We start from the raw sequence: 21,695 nt of genomic DNA on the forward strand, positions 1-21,695 counted from the left end.
TGTCGTTTACCCGATTAAAAGCATTATCAGGTTTTTATTAAAACAATGTCCACAGAGCTTTAAAAAAGTGTTAAATAAGATAAAGTTCCTCTAAAAATGTCAATCTTAATTGTGAAACTTAATTACATGTTGCTCATGTACTTAATCCATAGGGTTAGGTTTTCATCTGCCGTAGTTGTAGATCTTTAATTAAATGTTCATTTCTGCTGTAGTTGTAGATCTTTGAAATGTGTAAATCAGTGGTTCTCAACCTTATTCTGGATCTGACCACTTAACATGGCAGCCGTGTTAAGTGGACAGATGGGTGGGCCTTTTCAGAGCATGCTTTAAAGACCAATCAATCCATTGGTACTAACTTAGTATAAATTATTTATTTAGTATAACTTTTTTATATTAAATCTTAATGTTTTTGCCAAATATCTAGGAGGAGAACCACTGGTTTAAATGTCAACTAAATGTAAGTTGTATGTTAAACAAATGATTCTCCTACTTTATGGAATTGCTTTTATTTTTTTAATTTACTTTATGAAATTGGTTTGAGCTTGTAGATCTTCACTCTTGTAGATTTTCATTATTTTTTCTTTATGGAATTTCTTATTTAGCATTTTCTTAAATTACATTATTTTGAATGTTTTTCTTTATTTTGTGACATTGATCTTGTAGATCGGCTATTTTCACTTTTTATAATGTTTTTTGGACATCAACAATATTCCAATATGTCATATCTGCTCCATTCAGAACAAACCAAATGTCATTTTCAAATGTATTTAATACATTACAATGTTCAATGAACCGTAATCCACAGGCCAATAACCTGCTGGAAGCTTTGATTGAATACTTAATTAACAGGTTGGGGTTATTTACTCATGACCCAAGAAAATGTGTCCACGACCCATTATTGAGTCCTGACCCATAACTTGGGAAACAGTGGACAAGGGTCCATTTTGTTCCATGTTTCCTTAAATATATGAGGTTCCTTTGAAAAATAACGTTTTATTTCTGTACATTTCTTTCTTTTTTTTTATTGTAGGAAACTAAAAGGAAAAAGAGGAATATTTACTGACTGTAGCTGGTCTCAAAAACAAAGCAAAACTGGCAGAAAAAAAGACTCCCTCCACAAACTCCTTAGACGGAGACAAAGAAAAGCTATTTTATTTTATTTGTTTCATGATCATAAAGTGATCAAAGTGAAAAGTGCAGCAGCAAACATTTAGGTCATAGGACCATCGTCAGTGCTATATCATCAGATCTAATCATTTGCGGTTAAAGCTTCATTACGTCAGTCCACATCACATATGACCATAGTGTATGTCTGGTGTAGTGTAGTGTAGTGTAGTATGTGATGTGGATTTATGTCTCGTTTCATTTTGCGTAATTTGATTTGCGTCTCGTCTTATCATTTCACGTCACTTCAGTCATGTGCAGGTAAGTCTTCATCACGTCAGTCCACATCACATATGACCATAGGCGTTGTATGTGATGTGGATTTATGTGTTGTCATTTGCGGGTAAAGCTTCATTATTCACGGCGGTCAGTAGGCGAGGCACTGACGATGGTCCTTTGACCCAAAAGTTTGCTGCTGCACTTTTCACTTAGCTCTTGGAGCACTTTATGATCATGAACAAATAAAATGCAAATATATTTTCTTGTCTAAGGAGTTTTCCTTAAAGTTTGTGTGGAGTGAAAACATGGCTACCTATTTATGGCCTGTTCATGAATTTTCCATGGCCAGTCATTTGGGATCAATAAAAGTAGGAAAAAAGGCTGTTATTCTAGTCCGGACTTGTCCTTTAACATGGCAGCCTTGTTAAGTGGATAAACTACATTGGTAAATGGATGAACTGTGACGGGATAGATGAGGGAGGTCAGCAAGAGTTTTTTTTTGTGCAAATATTAATTTGAATATCTGTTAGTTTATTGTATCTTATCTGTATTTTGTTTTAGTTTTTCTCCTTTTTTATTGTTGTAATGTTAATTATTGACATGTATTTTGGGTTATTGTTTTCCTGTTTTCTTCTTGGTCGTCATGACTTCATAGGCTTGTCAAAATTACATAATAGCATTAGTCTTTGATGGATAATATCATTGGAAATTATGTAATATTTGCACAAAAAATATTTCAGTTGTAATGTATGTTTTGTTTTAACTTCCATTTCAGAGTCACTCTGGACAAAGAGTATAGATGAATATCTACATTGAAAATTGTGAAGTGACTTTACTGTTGAAATGTAAATGAGTGAATGTTACCATGTGATTTGTAAATAACAACATAAAAACAAAGGCTCTGGTGTGGTTCTCCTGGTTTACCGGGATGGGGTTCAATTCCCTGCAGTGCCCTACTCATAGTGTTGTATTTACCATTTTATATGGTCTGTTTTATTTATGTTCATAGTGTTGTATTTACCCTTTATGGTTTTATGTTTTATTCTTTATGTTCAGTGTGTTGTATTTCCCCTTATGTGGTTTATTTTATCTTTATGTTCATAATGTTGTATTTACCCTTACATGGTTTGTTTTATTCTTTATGTTCATTGTGTAGGGTTGGGATCCTTCATTATCATTATAATTGTTGATGACCAAATGGACCATTACAGGTCTGTAACTCTTTAGTGTAGAAATGGAACCAAATAGACCCATTATGGTGGTCCTTGAAATGTAAAAGTTTGAGGACCACTGGTATTGTAATGGTTTATCAGACGTGAAGTCCACACACCAGCTCTGACAGTGTGATGGATACGGTTCCAAATGCTAACGCAGCTACAAGCTCTTAGCCTGTCTCAAAGTGGGGTCCGGGGACCCCCAGGGGTCCTTGGGGGGATTTCAGGGGGTTCCCAGCTAAAGTAGTTAAGGTAGCATCATAAACATTTTAACCACTTTATCCATTTACTAGAGTCTCGGGGGGCCCCCCTCGACCCCAGCCGCTGCGCGGGGCTTTGCGTGCGCTGGTGCCTACGTGTGTCTGTCTTTGTGTGCGCTGGTGCCTACGTGTGTCTGTCTTTGTGTTTGTGTCGCTGTAGCACAGAGTGGGCATTAAGATGGGATGTATGCTCCTTTAAGGGAGGTGGATCGTGGGATTCTGTTTGCAAAGAGGCGTTGTGAATATTGTCTCATTGCAGACTCACCTTATTGCCACCTGATCGTGTGAGTGAGTGTTGTGTGTACGTAGGGCGGAATAGCTTGCGTGCTTTTTTGTTTGCTACTGGGCCTTGCATAGGAATGGATATTTTGAAAAGATGTGTTGTGATGACATGTGAAAAGGAAGGCAACGCAGGGCCTGCAGAATGGGAGTGAAAGAGCAGCCAGGAATCAACCACACAATCAGGTCGGTCTTGGGTTGTCTGGCCTGGGGTGAGGGCGTCAGCAATCTCTGACCAGTGAGGATTGCAGGTCATGGTGATGAAGAGGTCGGGCTTTCGCATTTGTCGGACTATGGCCATTGCGTCCTGGTACTTGGTGTGGTACCAGCGTGGACTGCCCGGGAAAGAGCTTGCAAGGACAGCCTTTTGCTACTTTGGTAATGCTTGAGATGTTGGTCCCAGCCAGATGTGCCTTGAATGAAGAGGAGTGTGAAGTGGAGGGGCATGGCTTTCGGATTGAGGTCAGATATGGTTGTGAGGCCTCCGCCACGCAAGTTGAGTACCAGCTCATGTACACACATAATAACATGTACTAAGGACTTATAGATATTTTACTCTACTCAGAGTCATAAGTTTACAAAATGTACTAAAGTACAGTGAACGTCTGTGCGGTTTGTCTTCATCACTGAAAATAACGTACATGTAAACTGATATAAAACTACTGTCATGTGCAGTTGGGGTGAAGAAACACAACCATTTCACTCCTAATAATACCTATTTGATTTGACATCCTGACTTGCTGCTGTAGCTGAGGCTTGAACCTGTTACCTGCGGCTCACTAGTCAGTGACTCTATCCATTCACCTACAGCTGTTTCCTTGGAAAGCTGTGGTTCTGAAACGTTTTGTTGTCAACCCCCCAAATTGACATGTATTTGGGCAGTGGACCCCAATGTGAAAAGATGTAGTGTCAGGGCCCCCCATGAAAAATATTTATATTTATGCTGTAACACATTTTTTTTAAAGTTATTTGTATTGTTTGTTGTTCAAGTCAAAGCACCAGGAAGGCTGTACTTGTCAGCCATCTGTTAGCTCAGTGGGTTGAGACGCAGAATTCATGATCCAGAGGCCATGAGTTCAAATCCCATTGATGTCTTTCCTATGATTCTTTCCTTTGCAGACTGACTTCCAGAAGATCAACTGAAAACTACCAGGAAGGCTATATTTGTCATCCAACTGTTAGCTCAATGGGTTGAGACGCAGTATACATGATCCAGAGGCCATGAGTTCAAATCCCATTGATGTCTTTCCTTTGCAGACTGGCTTCCAGAAGATCAACTGAAAAGTACCAGGAAGGCTGTACTTGTCAGCCATCTGTTAGCTCAATGGGTTGAGACGCAGTATTCATGATCCAGAGGCCATGAGTTCAAATCCCATTGATGTCTTTCCTATGATTCTTTCCTTAAGTGGGTTCGATTCCCACTCCGAGTCATGTGTCCCCGGTAACTTGGGGCAACGGATAAATTGACTGATATCCTTCGTGATGCTTCCCTTTGCAGAATAACTTCTAGAAAAACAAGTTAAAACCACCAGGAAACCTGTGACTCTCAGCCAACAGCATAGCTCAACTGGTAGAGCGTCTGTCCAATAACATGACTTGACTTGACTTGAGTGGGTTCGATTCCCACTCGAGTCAAGTGTCCCCGGTAACTTGGGGCAACGGATACATTGACTGATATCCTTAGTGATGCTTCCCTTTGCAGACTAACTTCTAGAAAAACAAGTTAAAACCACCAGGAAACCTGTAACTCTCAGCCTACAGTATAGCTCAACTGGTAGAGCGTCTGTCCAATAACATGACTTGACTCGAGTGACTTGACTTGAGTGGGTTAGATTCCCACTCGAGTCAAGTGTCCCCGGTATCTTGGGGCAACGGATAAATTGACTGATATCCTTAGTGATGCTTCCCTTTGCAGACTAACTTCTAGAAAACAAGTTAAAACCACCAGGAAACCTGTAACTCTCAGCCAACAGCATAGCTCGACTGGTAGAGCAGTCGAGGTAGTCAGTAACTGAGACCGAATTGGCCAGATTCGGTTTCAGTTACTAAGGTGGTGACTGGATTTGAACCAGGACACTCCTACAAGTTATTCTACGGATATCAGTCAATTTATCCGTTGCCCCAAGTTACCGGGGACACTTGACTCGAGTGGGAATCAAACCCACTCAAGTCAAGTCAAGTCATGTTATTGGACAGACGCTCTACCAGTTGAGCTATGCTGTTGGCTGAGAGTTACAGGTTTCCTGGTGGTTTTAACTTGTTTTTCTAGAAGTTAGTCTGCAAAGGAAAGAATCATAGGAAAGACATCAATGGGATTTGAACTCATGGCCTCTGGATCATGAATACTGCGTCTCAACCCATTGAGCTAACAGATGGCTGACAAGTACAGCCTTCCTGGTACTTTTCAGTTGATCTTCTGGAAGCCAGTCTGCAAAGGAAAGACTCATAGGAAAGACATCAATGGGATTTGAACTCATGGCCTCTGGATCATGAATACTGCGTCTCAACCCATTGAGCTAACAGATGGCTGACAAGTACAGCCTTCCTGGTACTTTTCAGTTGATCTTCTGGAAGCCAGTCTGCAAAGGAAAGAATCATAGGAAAGACATCAATGGGATTTGAACTCATGGCCTCTGGATCATGTATACTGCGTCTCAACCCATTGAGCTAACAGTTGGATGACAAATATAGCCTTCCTGGTAGTTTTCAGTTGATCTTCTGGAAGCCAGTCTGCAAAGGAAAGAATCATAGGAAAGACATCAATGGGATTTGAACTCATGGCCTCTGGATCATGAATACTGCATCTCAACCCACTGAGCTAACAGATGGCTGACAAGTACAGCCTTCCTGGTGCTTTGACTTGAACAACAAGCAAGACAAATAACTTTAAAAAATGTGTTACAGCATAAATATAAATCTTTTTCATGGGGGGCCCTGACACTACATCTTTTCACATTGGGGTCCACTGCCCAAATACATGTCAATTTGGGGGGTTGACAACAAAACGTTTCAGAACCACAGCTTTCCAAGGAAACAGCTGTAGGTGAATGGATAGAGTCACTGACTAGTGAGCTGCAGGTAACAGGTTCAAGCCTCAGCTACAGCAGCAAGTCAGGATGTCAAATCAAATAGGTATTATTAGGAGTGAAATGGTTGTGTTTCTTCACCCCAACTGCACATGACAGCAGTTTTATATCAGTTTACATGTACGTTATTTTCAGTGATGAAGACAAACCGCACAGACGTTCACTGTACTTTAGTACATTTTGTAAACTTATGACTCTGAGTAGAGTAAAATATCTATAAAAATGTTATTATGTGCCCTATAGTAAAGTGAAGACAGTTCATCATTTACAACTGTCTGTTAATGTGACTTTCTCCTTACCTGTTGCAAACTACCTGGCTTTCATGAATGCAGATGCCAAACAATTACTAGAATTATCTTTCATGTTTAATATATGATTCGTAAGACATTCGTAAAGAGTGTGTTGACCATTTGCTAACGTTATCATGGGCCTTGTTGTAAAGTGAAGACTATGCATTATTATTTCATGTTTAACAGTGATTAGTAAAACATGTGACAACAAAAAGTGGCAAAAGTAACGTTATATAGTATACAAGTATACAACAATTTATTAAGATATAAAATGTAGCAACTCTTGGCCACAGCACACACACTGACATTTAAACAAAGAAATTAATCACAACAGAATCACAGAGTAGCAGCTTGGAGCCTCTGCAGTCACCACCTCCCAGTGCAAGTTAGCTTTAGCTGCTAAGCTAAACTGCTAAGCATGGAGGACATTACTAGCCTACACATCAAAACAAACATTGTGGATACAAACAGCCACCATCAAAATACCCCCTAGTCATAATGCTACTTCATGTGTGTAAGATTAGGCATTTTATGTTACCTCGATCACCTGCAACAAGACACATAAAACATGAATTAGACATATTTCTGTCCAGTCTGCAACTGCATCACTGTTCACTTCCTCCCTAGTAGGCTACTGCAGGTGTAATGCAGGTAATCAGTGTGTTGCCAGATTTTGCAAAAGAAACAAGCGGACAGGTCTATGAAAACAAGCCCAAAAGAAGCAACTAGGCTCAGGCTCATGATAACGTCTGCAAATGGTTTACATACTCTTTACGAATGTCTTACGCATCATTTGCTTAACATGAATGATAATTCTAGTAATTGTTTGGTGTCTGCATTCATGAAAGCCAGGTAGTTTGCAACAGGTAAGGAGAAAGTCCACATTAACAGACAGTCATAAATGATGAACTGTCTTCACTTTACTGTAGGGCACATAATAACATGTACAAAGGATTTATAGATATTTTAGGAATGTTTTACAAAGCATGTTAAACATGAACAAACACATTAACAGACAGTTGTAAATGATGAACTGTCTTCACTTTACTATAGGGCACATAATAACATGTACTAAGGATTTATAGATACTTTAGGAATGTTTAACAAAGCATATGTTAAACATGAACAAGCTACCAATAGCTTGTATATATTATGTAACATCAGTTACAAATGATTTAATAATCATTTACAGATGTATTATACATGGCTTATTCATGAATAGTTACTAATACCTTTATAGATGATTTGTAACTGTAGTTATAAAGGTTTTAGTAATCATTTACGAATGTCAATAAACAGGTTGTTAATGATTTGTTAATAGTCTACAAACTGCTTATAAACTTTATAAATGCTTTAGAATGGGTCGTTACAAATTATTTAATAATCTTTTACAGATGTATATAAATGGCTTATTCATGAATAGTTCACTACTTACTAATACTTTACAAATGATTTGTAACTGTAGTTATAAAGGTTTTAGTAATCATTTACAAATGTCAACAAACAGGTTGTTAATGATTTGTTAATAGTCTACAAACTACTTATAAACGTTTATAAATGCTTTATAACGGGTCATTATTGTAAAGTGCTACCAAATAAATAAATACCAAATGGAATATTTCTATACGTTTTTTTCTGATAAGTCTATAAGAGTAGGCTACATTAAATTAACAAAAACGATGTTTTAACATTTATATACCTAGATATACGTTAATATATCTTATGTTTATATAATATCATTATATTGTAAAATGTATGCTGTGTTGTACAAAAAAACAGATCTACAAGCTAACACTGCGTCACTCAGCAATGCGTTGTTAGCTTGTAGATCTGCTCTGAGCATATCCACACTGTTGACGAGCTGAGATGGTGACGTCACCGAGAACGGTGCGTTCCAACTACCGTACTCCCGTACTCCCGTCCTCGCAAGTTTATACTCCCGAGGCGAACTTGCAAGTCTGAACTTCCAAGGACGCAAGTCCGTGCTTCCCAAGTTCGGGTATTGAGAAAAGGCCCAAATCTCTGAAATTAGCCGATCTACCGGCTCCTAACGTGACATGTTAAAGCTCGTAGATCTGCTGTTTTCACTGAATGTTTGCTTAATATGCCCAGAATAGGGTTAATGTGGTACGTGTGGTTAAAGTAGTGTAGACTGAAACACTGTAATAGTCCCTTGTTAAACTGACTGACTGACAGTTCTCCTGCCTCTCCGGTTTCAGATGTCTTCCAAGATGGTGTGACTGACATCTTGGCCTTCAAGGATACAAGCAGGATGACACAGCTACTGTATGTGCCAAATACTAAGGTGTAACTTTCATCTACTGTATCACTTTCTGTGTTTTAGCCTAAATGATGAAAGTTGATACCCCATGAATATAATTCCAGTCTAAATAGAAAGGTGCAATAGAACATGTTTGACTTTTCATAGGAAGAGTTGTATTATCAGGGGAGGGCCAATCAAAGATAGAGGCTGCTATTGGAAGACAATGACATTATAAAAGTTTTTTTTTATTACATTTTTTTAAATAACAATATATTATACATGTACCTACAACATAGGCATTAGATTTGACAAAATGTAAAAATGTCTAAAGAGCTCGCAGTTATTACAATAAAGGCATATCTTTTTGCATCAAGAACAATTGGCATGAATGTAAGGTTACAAAGAACAATTATTTTCAAACAACCTCGGAGAACACTTTTACGTCTCTCTCTCTCTCTCTCTCTTTTATATATATATATATATATATATAAAAATAAACAGAAACAGCATCAATTTGGTTGACAGCTGGTATCATTACAGTCAAAGAATGATTTAATATTTATAATATTGCACTTACATTGGCATAAGACAAGCACCGGGCTCATTCACAAGGGCTCATTCTGTGTGAGTGAATCATTCTAGTGTTCAGATAGAAAATTCTTATCTCAAAGATACATGTATAACTTGGGTGATTAGTATGACCCGTTTAAGATATGTTTTGAGAGGTATCAGCAGAAAGCTTGTATCTCCATATGTTCATTTTTGTTGATGTAAATGAACGCCCTACTTTGTCATACAGTGTCACAAAAGTAGCAAAAATAGGTGACGACATTATCCTTGAGATATTGTCTCTGTCGGGTGGAAACCTCATACAATATGTCCAAAACTGTTACTTTTCAGGATTAAAATTCAAAAGTATCAGATCGACAAGCTCAAAACACTGCACGGTGTAGATCTGCTACTTTTGATGCTTTTGTGTGACACTCTAGTATGATCAAGTAGGGCATTCATTTACGAAAAAACACAAAAAGTTAGAATATGGAGATAAGAGGTTTCTGCTCGACAGCAACGATATACTGTATTGGTCTATTCATGATTGTTATAGAAGTCTGATGCCTCTCAAAACATATCTTAAATGCCTCAAAATCACACTAAACTTTCTCACTTCCTCAAAATGCTATTCTGATGTTGGTGTTAGCAGTAGTACTATTACTGTTGCTGTTACTACTGCTGGATAGTTTTAGGTGATTAATATGACCCTATCTTAAAGTCATAGGGCCCTATCTTGCACGGCGCCTTATGCCTAAACTTATAAGGCATTTTGTTTTATTTTTAAAGCATTTTAAAATAGTGAAAATAGCCTATTTCCGAGCTCTCAATGTGTCAATTTAGATCGGCTATTTTCACTATTTTAAAATGTAATATATTTATATATTTTTAAAAGCCTAATAAGATTAGGATAAGGCCCCATGGTGTGTAACATTCATTTTAGTCGTCTTTTTGGCGACACCTTTCGTAGCACTGTTGTCATTAATTGCAGGGTTTGTCTATATGGAAGTACCACTCAAAAAGGAATGCTGCAGAGTCCTTAGTGCCCGAGGATACTTTGGAATGCAACAAAACTATCAGAAACTGTATCTAGTTAAAATGCATAAACATTTACTGTGCCTACATCATTCTGCCATGAGTGTCGGGGGCAGACACTAAAGATTGTGTTAATAGTTTTAGAGAAGTGTAAAAAAACAAAACGTATTTGTAGTGGTTATTGTGAAAAATATACCAGTGAAAGATTATATCTAAGGTTCTCAAACTATATGTAACTAATGTATATCCATTTGGTCTGCTTCTGTGTTTAAAAAGAATGTTCTGGCGACAGATATAGGCTGTAGTGTATGCTTCCTTTTACAAATGTGTACAGGAACACATTTATGCAGCTTTTAGCATCGATAAGACACAATATCACAGTATTTAAATGCATTTTCTAATAAATATTCCTATTAAAGGATAATGTATGCTTAGAAATTGCACTATAAATCAAGTATGGGGTTGACTAAAAAAATCCCCCCATAAAACGAGAGTCCAGGAATATATTTATATTTTTTAGAACCCTTGGATTATATCCAAAAACTTAACACACTTCATCAAAATGCTAGTCTCATGTTTGTGTTTGTACCATAATCCATAAATTGGTCCCATATAGAGTACATGGAACTGGGAGGATTAGTCTATGGCACAATGGGCCTACATTCTGAAATCAAAGTGGCAACATCAGATTAGCATTTGATGAAGTGTGGTAGGTTTTGTGTGATTGAGGTGTTTAATATAAGAGACGTTTTGAGAGGCAATTTATAACAATACAAAAGCATACAAACAGTGGAGTCAATGGAGAAAGATTATAAAAACAGTTTTGAGGAATGAAATTCTATCAAAGTAAGAGTGACAAAGGACCCACATGACAGAAAGATCCTTTAACCCTTGTCTAATGAGCCCCAGCTGCACATTGAAAGCACAAAATGTTGATCAACGAAAGGTTTAAATTTCATAAACTTTTTTATGTTAGTGTTCAGTATACAGTAGGCCGTCCATGTAGATGTCCATGTACAATTATGTAATCCCTATTTATGTACTTCTGTAATTACACATAAATTATCTTCATAAATAAATCTTAAACACATACATGTAAAGCCTCTTCCCTTTTTCTGTGGGATCCAAGTGAATTGTGGTGCATTTCTAGAAAATATTACTTTTAAAGGCAATTTGTGTGAATGGCCTCAACCCTAAAGGAGCAGATGGCCATGTAGGAGTGGCAGAACCTTAAAACGCTCTTTAACTCCTGTAAATATATTTTGCATATATAATCATTATCTGCTATCTAGCCGGCAGCAAAAAAAAAGAACAGACTCAAAGACCCCTGTTTAAATGCGGCTGTGTGCGAATGTGTCTCTGTGTGTACTACTGGTCAGTGGAAACCGATGCGTAACGCCTTGTTCTTGACTGTGGTGAACTTACTGACGAACACCCTGGCGAAGGCTGGTTCAACCAGATAGCGGTAGGATTTCTTGACAGACGGCGGTGCTTCAGCCAGCGTTACAGGGGACTGGAGCTGCAGTGAGGTGACAGAGGGGGACAGATACTGGGAGGCACGAGTCACGTAGTCCACCAGCCGGTGATACTGCTGCTCTGACAGGCGCTCCCGACTGCTATCACCCTGAGGACAGAGGGAGATGGGACCGACTTTATTAATTAACACACATTTGATATCCCATAATATAAGGCTCTATACCAATCATAATACAATATTTGTCTTTATCATATACACAGCCTTTAACCTCGATAAGATGAGGACAGAGAGGTTAATAAGCTTGTGCTGATTTGTCGGCTGCCATAAAATCCTTATGGATATACTATCTATATACATCTAAAGTGGCAATGGTCCCTCTGGTTTATGGGATCAAAACGGCTCACGTGGCCATCCCTACCGGCTATGGGATCGAACAAGGGCTGTGGATGGTTTGGTGCAAGTCAGGGCCAAGGAGACAGTGGTGTTTATGTGGGCACAAAGGAATCAAAATATAGTGAAATCGGTGTCCAAAACAGAGAAGAAAACTGACCTTCACTAGTTCATCAACTGGCTACGTAATGGTGAGGCCAGCATCACCTCCCATGTTTTCAGTCAACTCCCCAAACCGAGATTGCCAGCGAGACTTACAATTTCATTCCCCTAGGCAGTTCCTCGTTACCAGTAATGTTAATCTAACTTAAACTGTTATCACCCATCAATGCACAAGGTTATCCAACATAGGACCACAATGGAAACAAGTCCCCAAGACTTTTTTTGTGTTCTCCTCTTAGCTTTAACGTCTTACTGTACTGACTAATAAAGTATTCAATCAGCGTCCTTGATTGATTGATTAATCAATCAACCAACCAACCAAGGGCCGGAATACCTCGCCTATGGCCTGGGCTGATGCAGTGCTGCTCAAGGTTGGATATTATAACCCCATGCAATGATGAATCCCCGGGTGCTAATCTATATTTGTCTATATTTAAGTTGTTTTGCTGTTGCTATAAACTCACTTCACTGCAAACGGCATCATTTAAATACAATTCATACAGTGAACAGAGTGTCTCACCTCTGTGTCACTGGCCAGTGTCTGCTGCTGTAAGGTCAGTGTGAGCTGGCCCTGCTGGCCTGCCTCTTGTTGGCATTCCACCTATGTAGAGGAGAACCTCTGGTTAACTGCATGCGAGAGATACACTTCTATGGATATATAAACATATATGGTAAAGACAGGTTTATTATACTGCAAAAAACAAAACCCAGGGTCAACCATGAAGGCATTTCTATGCACAATGTTTTTCAACAAATCTCTCTCTCTCTCTATCTACGTGTATATATACTCTGTGTGTGTGTTATGTGGCAGAAACGCAGTTAAAGAAACATTAACATTAACCGGACGCGTCATTCTGTGGGGAACATTTTCAAATTAAATCTACATTCAAGTAACATTGTATTATTAAACCAGGAAACATTAATGTTTTGATAAACAAGAATAATCTGGCTTTCATTTCATTGTCACCTCATAATGACTATTTGGTTGCACAGTGACGAAGACTTGGGCCAAAATGGCTGTGCCTGTTTTTCCTCAAACTTAAAATAAGTAGTTCGTTTTTTTTCTCCTTTTGTTGTGAGGACCACGTATATTTTTGCACCTCTTAATTAATGAAAAACACATCTGCGAGCACTAAAAGAAAGCGAGCAGGATTTTTTGTGCAGCTCTGGGGAAGAGGTGCACTGGCACTGTGAGGTACCTCAGTGATGGGGAAGGCTTGTTGCTGGGCGTCCTCACTTAGGCTGACCACAAACAGCACCTCTGAGGTGAGCAGCAGACAGCCAGCGTGCTCCTGTCCCGACCCACTGACGATGGTCACCCCCAAGGCCATGTGGACCTCTGGCCTGCCCAGAGACTGCAGCATCTTCCTGTGGGCCGAGAGGAAGGCAGGGGGAAATCAACAAACCCGGCATGTACATCCGTACATACGTACTGTACATATACTGTACAGGGTAGTGACCTGTTAGGGGATAAACACTCCAAAAATATTACAAGCATCAGCCCATTATTAAGTATAGATTTGGAGAGAACAAAGTACAGGAATTGACAGCTTACACCATTAAGGCTAAATAACATGCCCATTGAATACATCCATCTGTAAAAAAGCATTTTTATTTTTTTATCAACCCACACAGGTACCTGTGTACGTAAGTAATCATTAAAACTAAGATATACATCCTTTTGCTTACTTCCACGCATGGCGGGCCAACACAAATACACACTTGCAATGGGAGGTCAGGTCACATAAGATGTACACATTCTCTTTAGACATGAGACCACACAATGTGCCAGCCTATCTCACATGCACACATGCACATGCAAGTGACCATGCCTGTCATGGTAGACATATACATCCTGTGATTTAAGTAACTGCATGTGTGCTTCCTTCTACATGCAGGTTCAATATGTATGGAATTCTGTACATGTGTTCAGCCATGATCCTATGACAGAGTGTGTTTACATCTGAAGACAGGTGTACATACAGGTGGTGGTGCAGCGGATGGTAACGTAGGCATGCTTTGGTATGAGTGAGTTCTGTTCAGTGTTACTGTGTTGATTTAAACTGAACTTGGGCCAGCCTGGGCTACTTGTATTAGAAGAGATACTTTCTGTATACCTGATGAAAACCAGTTGGTTCGAAGGCAGAACCTATGCAACTACAGGGAGGCATTATGCCAACAGACAGGCATTCTTGTACTTTTCATTGGATTCTAAAATGAAGTCGACACACTGTCTGACCCCTTCAATGACCGGAGTTTAACATCGTAGGTGTCATGTATAATCACATTTGTCCTTGTTTTACCCATTGATAGCTGACCCTGACTCCCACATGTAGAAATTAATGTCTAACCATGGGGACCGAGTCGAACAATTGGACATTAGTAAATGTTTTAAGATGCATGGGTGCCAATAGGATAATCAACCAATTTTCTGCAATTCCTGAAAAGTGGCCTTTTCTGAGGTCCAAGGTTGTGGTAATGTGCTCCACAGAGAGACCATGCAGGAAGTTATGGTGCTGTGAATGTGCCTGCACTTCCTCCACATTTATATAATGAAGGAAGACCCAATGATGACCCCATGATTGGCGCAGCATATACCCTCAATCTGTCTCTCCCACCCATGTCCAGCCAGGGAAGTTGTGTGTGCCCCTCCTCTATCTGATGGCATGGAGACATCTCTGGACAGACTCATTGTTAAACAGCCAGAACAGTTTCTAGCCAGGGGGCTTTGGCAGAGTGCTTATAAAAACCTTTTAACAGGGTTGTACACGAACAGGGGAGTGGAGGCTGGCTGCCATGTGTGGGATAGCTTTCAGAGATCAAGGTCAAGGATCTTGCCAGACTCCTCCTTTCTATAAAGGACAGTGGACCCTGCCCAAGGTTTTTCTTGTTTTGTTCTGAGATGGTTCAGAGGGATGAGAGAGAAAACGGACAGACGGTTCTGGCTGTGTAGAATCCAACAAAACCAAAGGTGGTGCTGGACAGAAATAAAAGAGTCAGTGTGCAGCATTGTAGGTGTGTCTGGGCTCTTACCAGACATATTTCAGATGGCTGTTGGGGGCCTTGGCAGACTTCTCCTCTGTAGGCAGGTAGAGTTGTTTAGGATGCTGCCACAGTCCTGCTCCATGTAGGATACCTGGAAGGGAGAGTGAATGAGAATAAGCATCAGGATAGCTACATTTGTATGTACATGCATTATAAAGATTTACAGTAATACATGCATTTATCATGGTAACACTAGGTTATGTTACACTGCTCCACTAAAGCGGCACTATGTATTTAATGAATAAAATGTAATTTTGTCCAATCTGTGTGGTAAAGTATGTTAATACAATATAGCTTTTACAATTGGGGTGGTTGTATCTGTCTACTTGTTCTTCTATTGAGACATGACCTTTGACACAATCCTATTTCTGGTTTGACACAAATTTTGACCTGAATGTCAAGATTCAACTCATCCCCTGAGCAAGCAGGCAGGCTCGATTCGCTCAATGGTAAAACTTTCAGCACTTGCGCCGGAGACCCGGGTTCAAATCATGGGTAGAAGAGGAAAGTTACATAGTACAGCTTTAACCAGTCAAATTGATACTATTAAAAGGATCCCTGGCCTGGGCCGCAGCGTGGCGGTCCAGGCACCCTAGGCTGCAATGCCAGCCTGACAGCGTGTTGTGGTTCGAATCCCGTTCCCGACGACCTTTGCCGCGTCAGTTAATCTTTCACTCAATAGGGGCATTGCCCATCGCAAGTTGATGATGTAATATGCCCATGGGTGGTCTAGCCCTATGGAATTTATGGAATGCATGTGAAAATAAAAAACAACTTAATACTTCCTAAGGTTAATATGAGCATCAAACCAATATTTTAAATATATATATATATGTTTTCACATGCATTCCATAAATTCCATAGGGCTGGACCACACATGGACAAATGGCATCATCAACTTGGGACAGACATTGCCCCTACTGAGTGAAAGTAACTGTTTCTAAAATAAATACTTATACTTATACTAATAAATATTTAAGGTGTTTTTAATTTTACATTTTAGTTATAGAGAACAATTATAATGTATTAAAGCATATTTGACTTATTAAACAGGGATCACTTTAAGAGATCTGACTTAGAGCTAAAGGGTTTTTGGGAGAACTAACCTAAACATTTACCCATCATCATTAGCCTGACACTCAACCTGAATTTCGTTCATTCATCGTTTCTTCATTTTTTCGTTTCACTCCATTATTCAGTCTGAAAGCCCTCTCAGTGCAGCCGTTTTTTTAGATGGGGGGCGTGGTTAAAGTGGGACTGTTTGGCGATTGGTTTGTACTGGATCATCCCAATCCCCATTGGGCCGGTTCGATTTGCCACTGAGAAAACTCCGCCTTCGACAGCGTCACCAGACCCCTGAATCACCGGAATATTTTTTTTTAATGGCCGTGGCCAGCGATTCAGGGGCTGGAGCCAGGGTATGTCATCCCAAATACACTGGCAAGCATAATTATACAATTATTACTACAGGGATTATTTTTCTAAGGCAGCTTTTCAGGGCAATGGCACCCATGTAAAGAACTCCCTACCCTTTTTTTATGATGTAGGGAAAAAAATAAGGAAAATAAAAATAAAATGCATTTTTGACAATATAGTGTAGTATACTATGACTTTTCTTTTTACAAGATAGTATACAATGTAATTTTGACAACATACTCTCTTACTCTTATTTGGTGAACAACCGGGCACCCCGGTATGAGTTTTTACAATACAATACAATACGACTTTATTTTTATCAAGAAATACAGTAGTATGCTATGACAGCATAAAACTGGTAAAACTATACTATGACATTGTTATGGCATGTTTTTGACAAAAAAAGAATAAAATGGGTGATGCCGTATACATAGAGTTAAACAGTTCCATTAACCACACAATAGGAATTATATCAAGATATTTGACTTGAAACCAACGGATGTTTGGCAAAACCAACATAAACATCAGCCATGGTACAAGCGCCACCACCCTGCATCTATCACGCAGAATTACTTTCAGATTTCTCATTTCCTCATCAGGTCCACTGAAGCAGTGATGCGTCAACCATGTCAAAAGACTTTGTATAATAGCTCCATCAGTGTCTGTCAATAGGGTACAAGCTGATCATCTATGTGCCTGTGGTCACCCGCCCTCCATTCCAGTCTTCCCATCAGTAGAGCAGCAGTGGCAGTGGGCCAGTGATGTCATGGAGTAGTTAAAACACAGCTATAAAGAACAAAGTGAGCCCTGCTCATGATGTCACCACATTGGTACTCTGGAACGCAGCACGGATCTGTGTGGGCATTTGTCCTACAAGAGGGTGTGTGTGTGTGTGTGTGTGTGTGTGTGTGTGTGTGTGTGTGTGTGTGTGTGTGTGTGTGTGTGTGTGTGTGTGTGCGTGTGTGTGCGTGTGTGTTTTAAGATCTAGTGTATTAATCCTGCACGTGCTGCATATAAATAATGTGTTAACTTAATATGTAAGCTGCAAGTGTTTTCAGTGAATCCTGCTGAGCCAGTGCTCTATGTTTAAGTACCATTTGTGTGCATCAATGAGCATGCACTTGTGTTTGTGTACGCACGTGTCCATATACAGGTATATCTGCATATTAAAGTTTGGGCATTGTATGTACTGTATGGCCGTGTGAGCGGAGAATATACATGTTTATGCCTGAGTGTGTGTGTGTGTGTGTGTGTGTGTGTGTGTGTGTGTGTGTGTGTGTGTGTGTGTGTGTGTGTGTGTGTGTGTGTGTGTGTGTGTGTGTGTGTGTGTGTGTGTGTGTGTGTGTTCACTCCACCTCCTCGCCTGCTAAGCCAACAGTGCACACAGGGCCAGGTAGATTAGAGCCGGCCCCCAGGGAGCCATCGCTCTTACACGGAGCTGTGCACCTCATTGGCAGTTTATGTACTGTAGCAATGACCTGTTAACGCCAACGCACACCTACCCCCCTTTCCCTCTCTCACCTCCTCCTCACTCCCCCCCCCCCCCCCCCCATCTCCCTCTCCTGCCCCTTCTCCCTATCTCCAATAAAACACAAACCAACTCCAGAGGAACAAACTGTGCCTGTGTGTATGTGTGTGTGTACGTCAGAGGGCCTTTCAACAGCTCTGTCCTGGGCCCCTCACTACAGAAGGCCTGGCCTAATAAACACTTGGCTCCTGCCTGGGGCCAAGTAGAGAGAAGGGGAGAGATCGCCTGTACACTGATGGATTTCTGAAGCTCCTGATGCACTCGGCTGTGATTCATGGATGTTTGTTAGAATGCTATTGCCTAAGGCCTTCTGGACACAGGTGTGTGCTGTTGTGTTGAATAATAATGTTGACGTTTTCTCTACACCTCATGTTAGTGTCTAGGTGATGAAAGGCAATGATAGTGCGTGCGTTTGTGCATGCGTGCGTGCATGCGTGTGTGTTTGAATGTTAACCACCTGGACATTAGCATCTGTAAAGGCTAATAAAGAGAGCCAAAGGTGCTGTTTTACCAGTTTTATGCTGTCATTTATTAAATGTAATATAATTAATACTTGAATATTTAAACTCACTGTATAATACAAGGCATGAGCACTAGTACTGTATGTTTTGATAAACCTTGGCTCTTGGGCAACACTGAATTTACTCAATTTTAATTTTAAAGTACAATCGTAGAGTTTGAGTTTCCTTCCCACAGAGCACCCAAAGACAATTACAACTCACCGTAACCAGTCTGAGACACCAGCTCGGCTGCTCCTCCGATAGGCTTGGTGAAAACCCCCACGATGCCTTTCCCCACCCCAGAGATGACTCCCTTGGCCGTGCTGCCAGCTGAGCTCTGCATGTCCCAGGTTCTCTGGAAGTTCTGCATGGGCTGGTCCACAATGCCTGCAATCGCCCCTAAAACAACAAGAAAGTATTGTTACTTCTTAATTCACCTGCCTGCTTGAAGTAACATGCATTATAATACAATGGAGACTATGTAGTCTTTGAAAGCTATCATGTCAAAAAGTCTTAAAACTAAAGTTATAATACAGTATATCAACTATATCAAGTCATACAATACATATAGCGTAGTCAAAACATAAAAAATCTAAATCTAATCTAAATAAAAAATAAATGGTGACTTGATGACTTGATTTCTAAAACGAAACTTCATACATACTTCACTACATATTGGTAGAATCTGCTTTGTATGTTTCCGTTTATGTCCTAAAAGGGTGACTTTGAAACAGAAATTTCTACATGAAAATCCATCCTTTTGACCTTGACTGTGACTTTTCACCTTTTTGGTGCAATAGTGCTACATAATATGGTCCAATAGTGCTACATAATATGCTATTACAGGCTATAATAGGTCACGCACGCACGCGCGCACACACACACGCACACACACACACACACACACACACACACACACACACACACACACACACACACACACACACACACACACACACACACACACACACACACACACACACACACACACACACACACACACACACACACACACACACACACACACACACAAAATACTATGTTGTTATGCTATATCACCCCCCCTCCCAAAAAAAAACAAATACAGAGTGCACACCACATAAATAAGGCTATAGTCCTTCTTTCCAGTATCTCTGTTCACTGTCTCTGTCCAAATAAAGCAGGAAGGCCAAAACACCCTATTGTACTATGTCGACAGAAATAATTGAAAAAGGAATCCCACCAGGGAATTTAGACATGGTTTATGTTGTTAAACCAAAAATGTATCAGTCATTTTATATACTACGCAGATGGGGCACCTAATATTCGGTTAAATCTCAGGAATTCTAATCCTCTATAACCCAGAGCAGCTGTTTGGTTTGAATAACACTATTTTCTGACTGTCGAGACAGACTTGAGTGTTACTGACCTCTGGGTGTTTATTGGGGCCCTGCTGTGCTGTCTAATACTATGCTGTCTCATTGTGTACTCTCGTACACAGCGATAGACAGTGTGTGTGTGTGTGTGTGTGTGTGTGTGTGTGTGTGTGTGTGTGTGTGTGTGTTTAGGTGTGCACGTGTGTCTTCAATGTGGGCAAAAATCAGTATTACTGTGTGTGCATGTGTACACACATACCTAACAAGCTGATGCCGAGCCGTGAGAGTCCTTGTCTCAGGCCGTCTCCCAGGCTCTCGGGTAGCTGTCGTCTCCACTCCTCCTGTCTGGTGTAGTGCTCCTCATCCAGGGACAGACGGTCCATGTTTCTTGCCAGACTGGTCGCTAGATTGGTGATTGATGTCAGAGTGCCTGGAGAGGGACGTCCAGCATCTCAATTTGAAGTTCATCGTATATTAACCCCTATATTATATTAAGACCTGAGGCCGATTCTATATCCTAACAGTTTTCTGAAAATCCTATGTTGCTATATATCAGTGGTTCTCAAACTTTTTCATGTCAACGACCCCCAAAATTATATGTATTTGGCAGCCGACCCGCATCTCAAAATATTTTGACCAGGGACCCCCAGAAACAAGATTTTAGTTGTGTTCGCTACAAGCTCATAGCGTGGCATGAAGTGACGTGCTATGAGCTTGTATATCTGCTATTTTTGAATAGCCAACCAATGTGCTGTATATATAGCTAAAATCTAAAATGGCGAAGGTGCTTTCCCTGGTTTTAATGGGTTAACAAATAACAAATGTACACTTTGAAAGCTCTGGATGTCACCTACCTTTGGAGATGTGTTTGACAAAGGAGGTTGTTCCTCTGGACACCCCGCTGACGAAGGCCCCAGGGCCACGGGTCAGACCCTCATAGGGCAGGCGGAAGAAGTCAGACACCCCATTACCAATGCTCCGTACGAGGCTGGCAGGACTGCCTAGTATCTCCAGAGATCCCACCACCCAGCCTGAGAGAAAGGAGACAACACACAAGACGGGTTGATAATCATGTTTGTACTATCTATTGTACTAACTCTAATGCTCTTATAAAAGGTGCTGAGCCCTTGTGGTGGAGGTCATTCTGACTGAGACCGCTTGCAAGCCCAAGTGAACGTTCAAATAAATTACCAAAAGACACTTCTCTTGTTTGTGATACTTTATTGGTACTTTTTACATCCTTACACTTCATCACTAATTTCTCCATGTTTAAATGGGATACCGTTGCAAATTGTGCCGTGACCTTGGTCAGAGGACCTCAGAGACCTACTAATGATGTAAAGATGGAGTAAACCACTAATATAAGCAGGTGCCTGACCACGGAGAGCTCTTTAGGTGATCACAATAATCAATAATTTGTGCCCGATTATGCAGAATTGCAGACTTCTTAAGATGTGGACTGC

At 40.2% G+C, this 21,695-nt stretch overlaps 1 protein-coding gene across 4 annotated transcripts in view; it reads right to left on the minus strand.

Annotated features, from left to right (window-relative positions):
- Positions 1-9,019: 9,019 nt before the first annotated feature.
- vps13b (vacuolar protein sorting 13 homolog B) overlaps positions 9,020-21,695 on the minus strand; it is a 443,292-nt gene continuing 430,616 nt past the window's right edge. For all 4 annotated transcript variants that reach the window (XM_084052011.1, XM_084052012.1, XM_084052010.1 and 1 more), the window contains exons 62-68: positions 21,087-21,263; positions 20,492-20,662; positions 19,100-19,276; positions 15,422-15,524; positions 13,588-13,756; positions 12,909-12,989; positions 9,020-11,983 (exon numbers count right to left, since the gene is read on the minus strand). In XM_084052011.1, the coding sequence (XP_083908137.1) occupies positions 11,735-11,983; positions 12,909-12,989; positions 13,588-13,756; positions 15,422-15,524; positions 19,100-19,276; positions 20,492-20,662; positions 21,087-21,263 (1,127 nt within the window). In that variant the 3' untranslated portion in view covers positions 9,020-11,734. The remainder of the gene's footprint in view (positions 11,984-12,908; positions 12,990-13,587; positions 13,757-15,421; positions 15,525-19,099; positions 19,277-20,491; positions 20,663-21,086; positions 21,264-21,695) is intronic.

This window comes from Gymnoscopelus microlampas (assembly GCF_963454915.1).
Source record: "Gymnoscopelus microlampas genome assembly, chromosome: 3".
In the NCBI taxonomy this organism is placed as follows: Eukaryota; Metazoa; Chordata; class Actinopteri; order Myctophiformes; family Myctophidae; genus Gymnoscopelus; species Gymnoscopelus microlampas.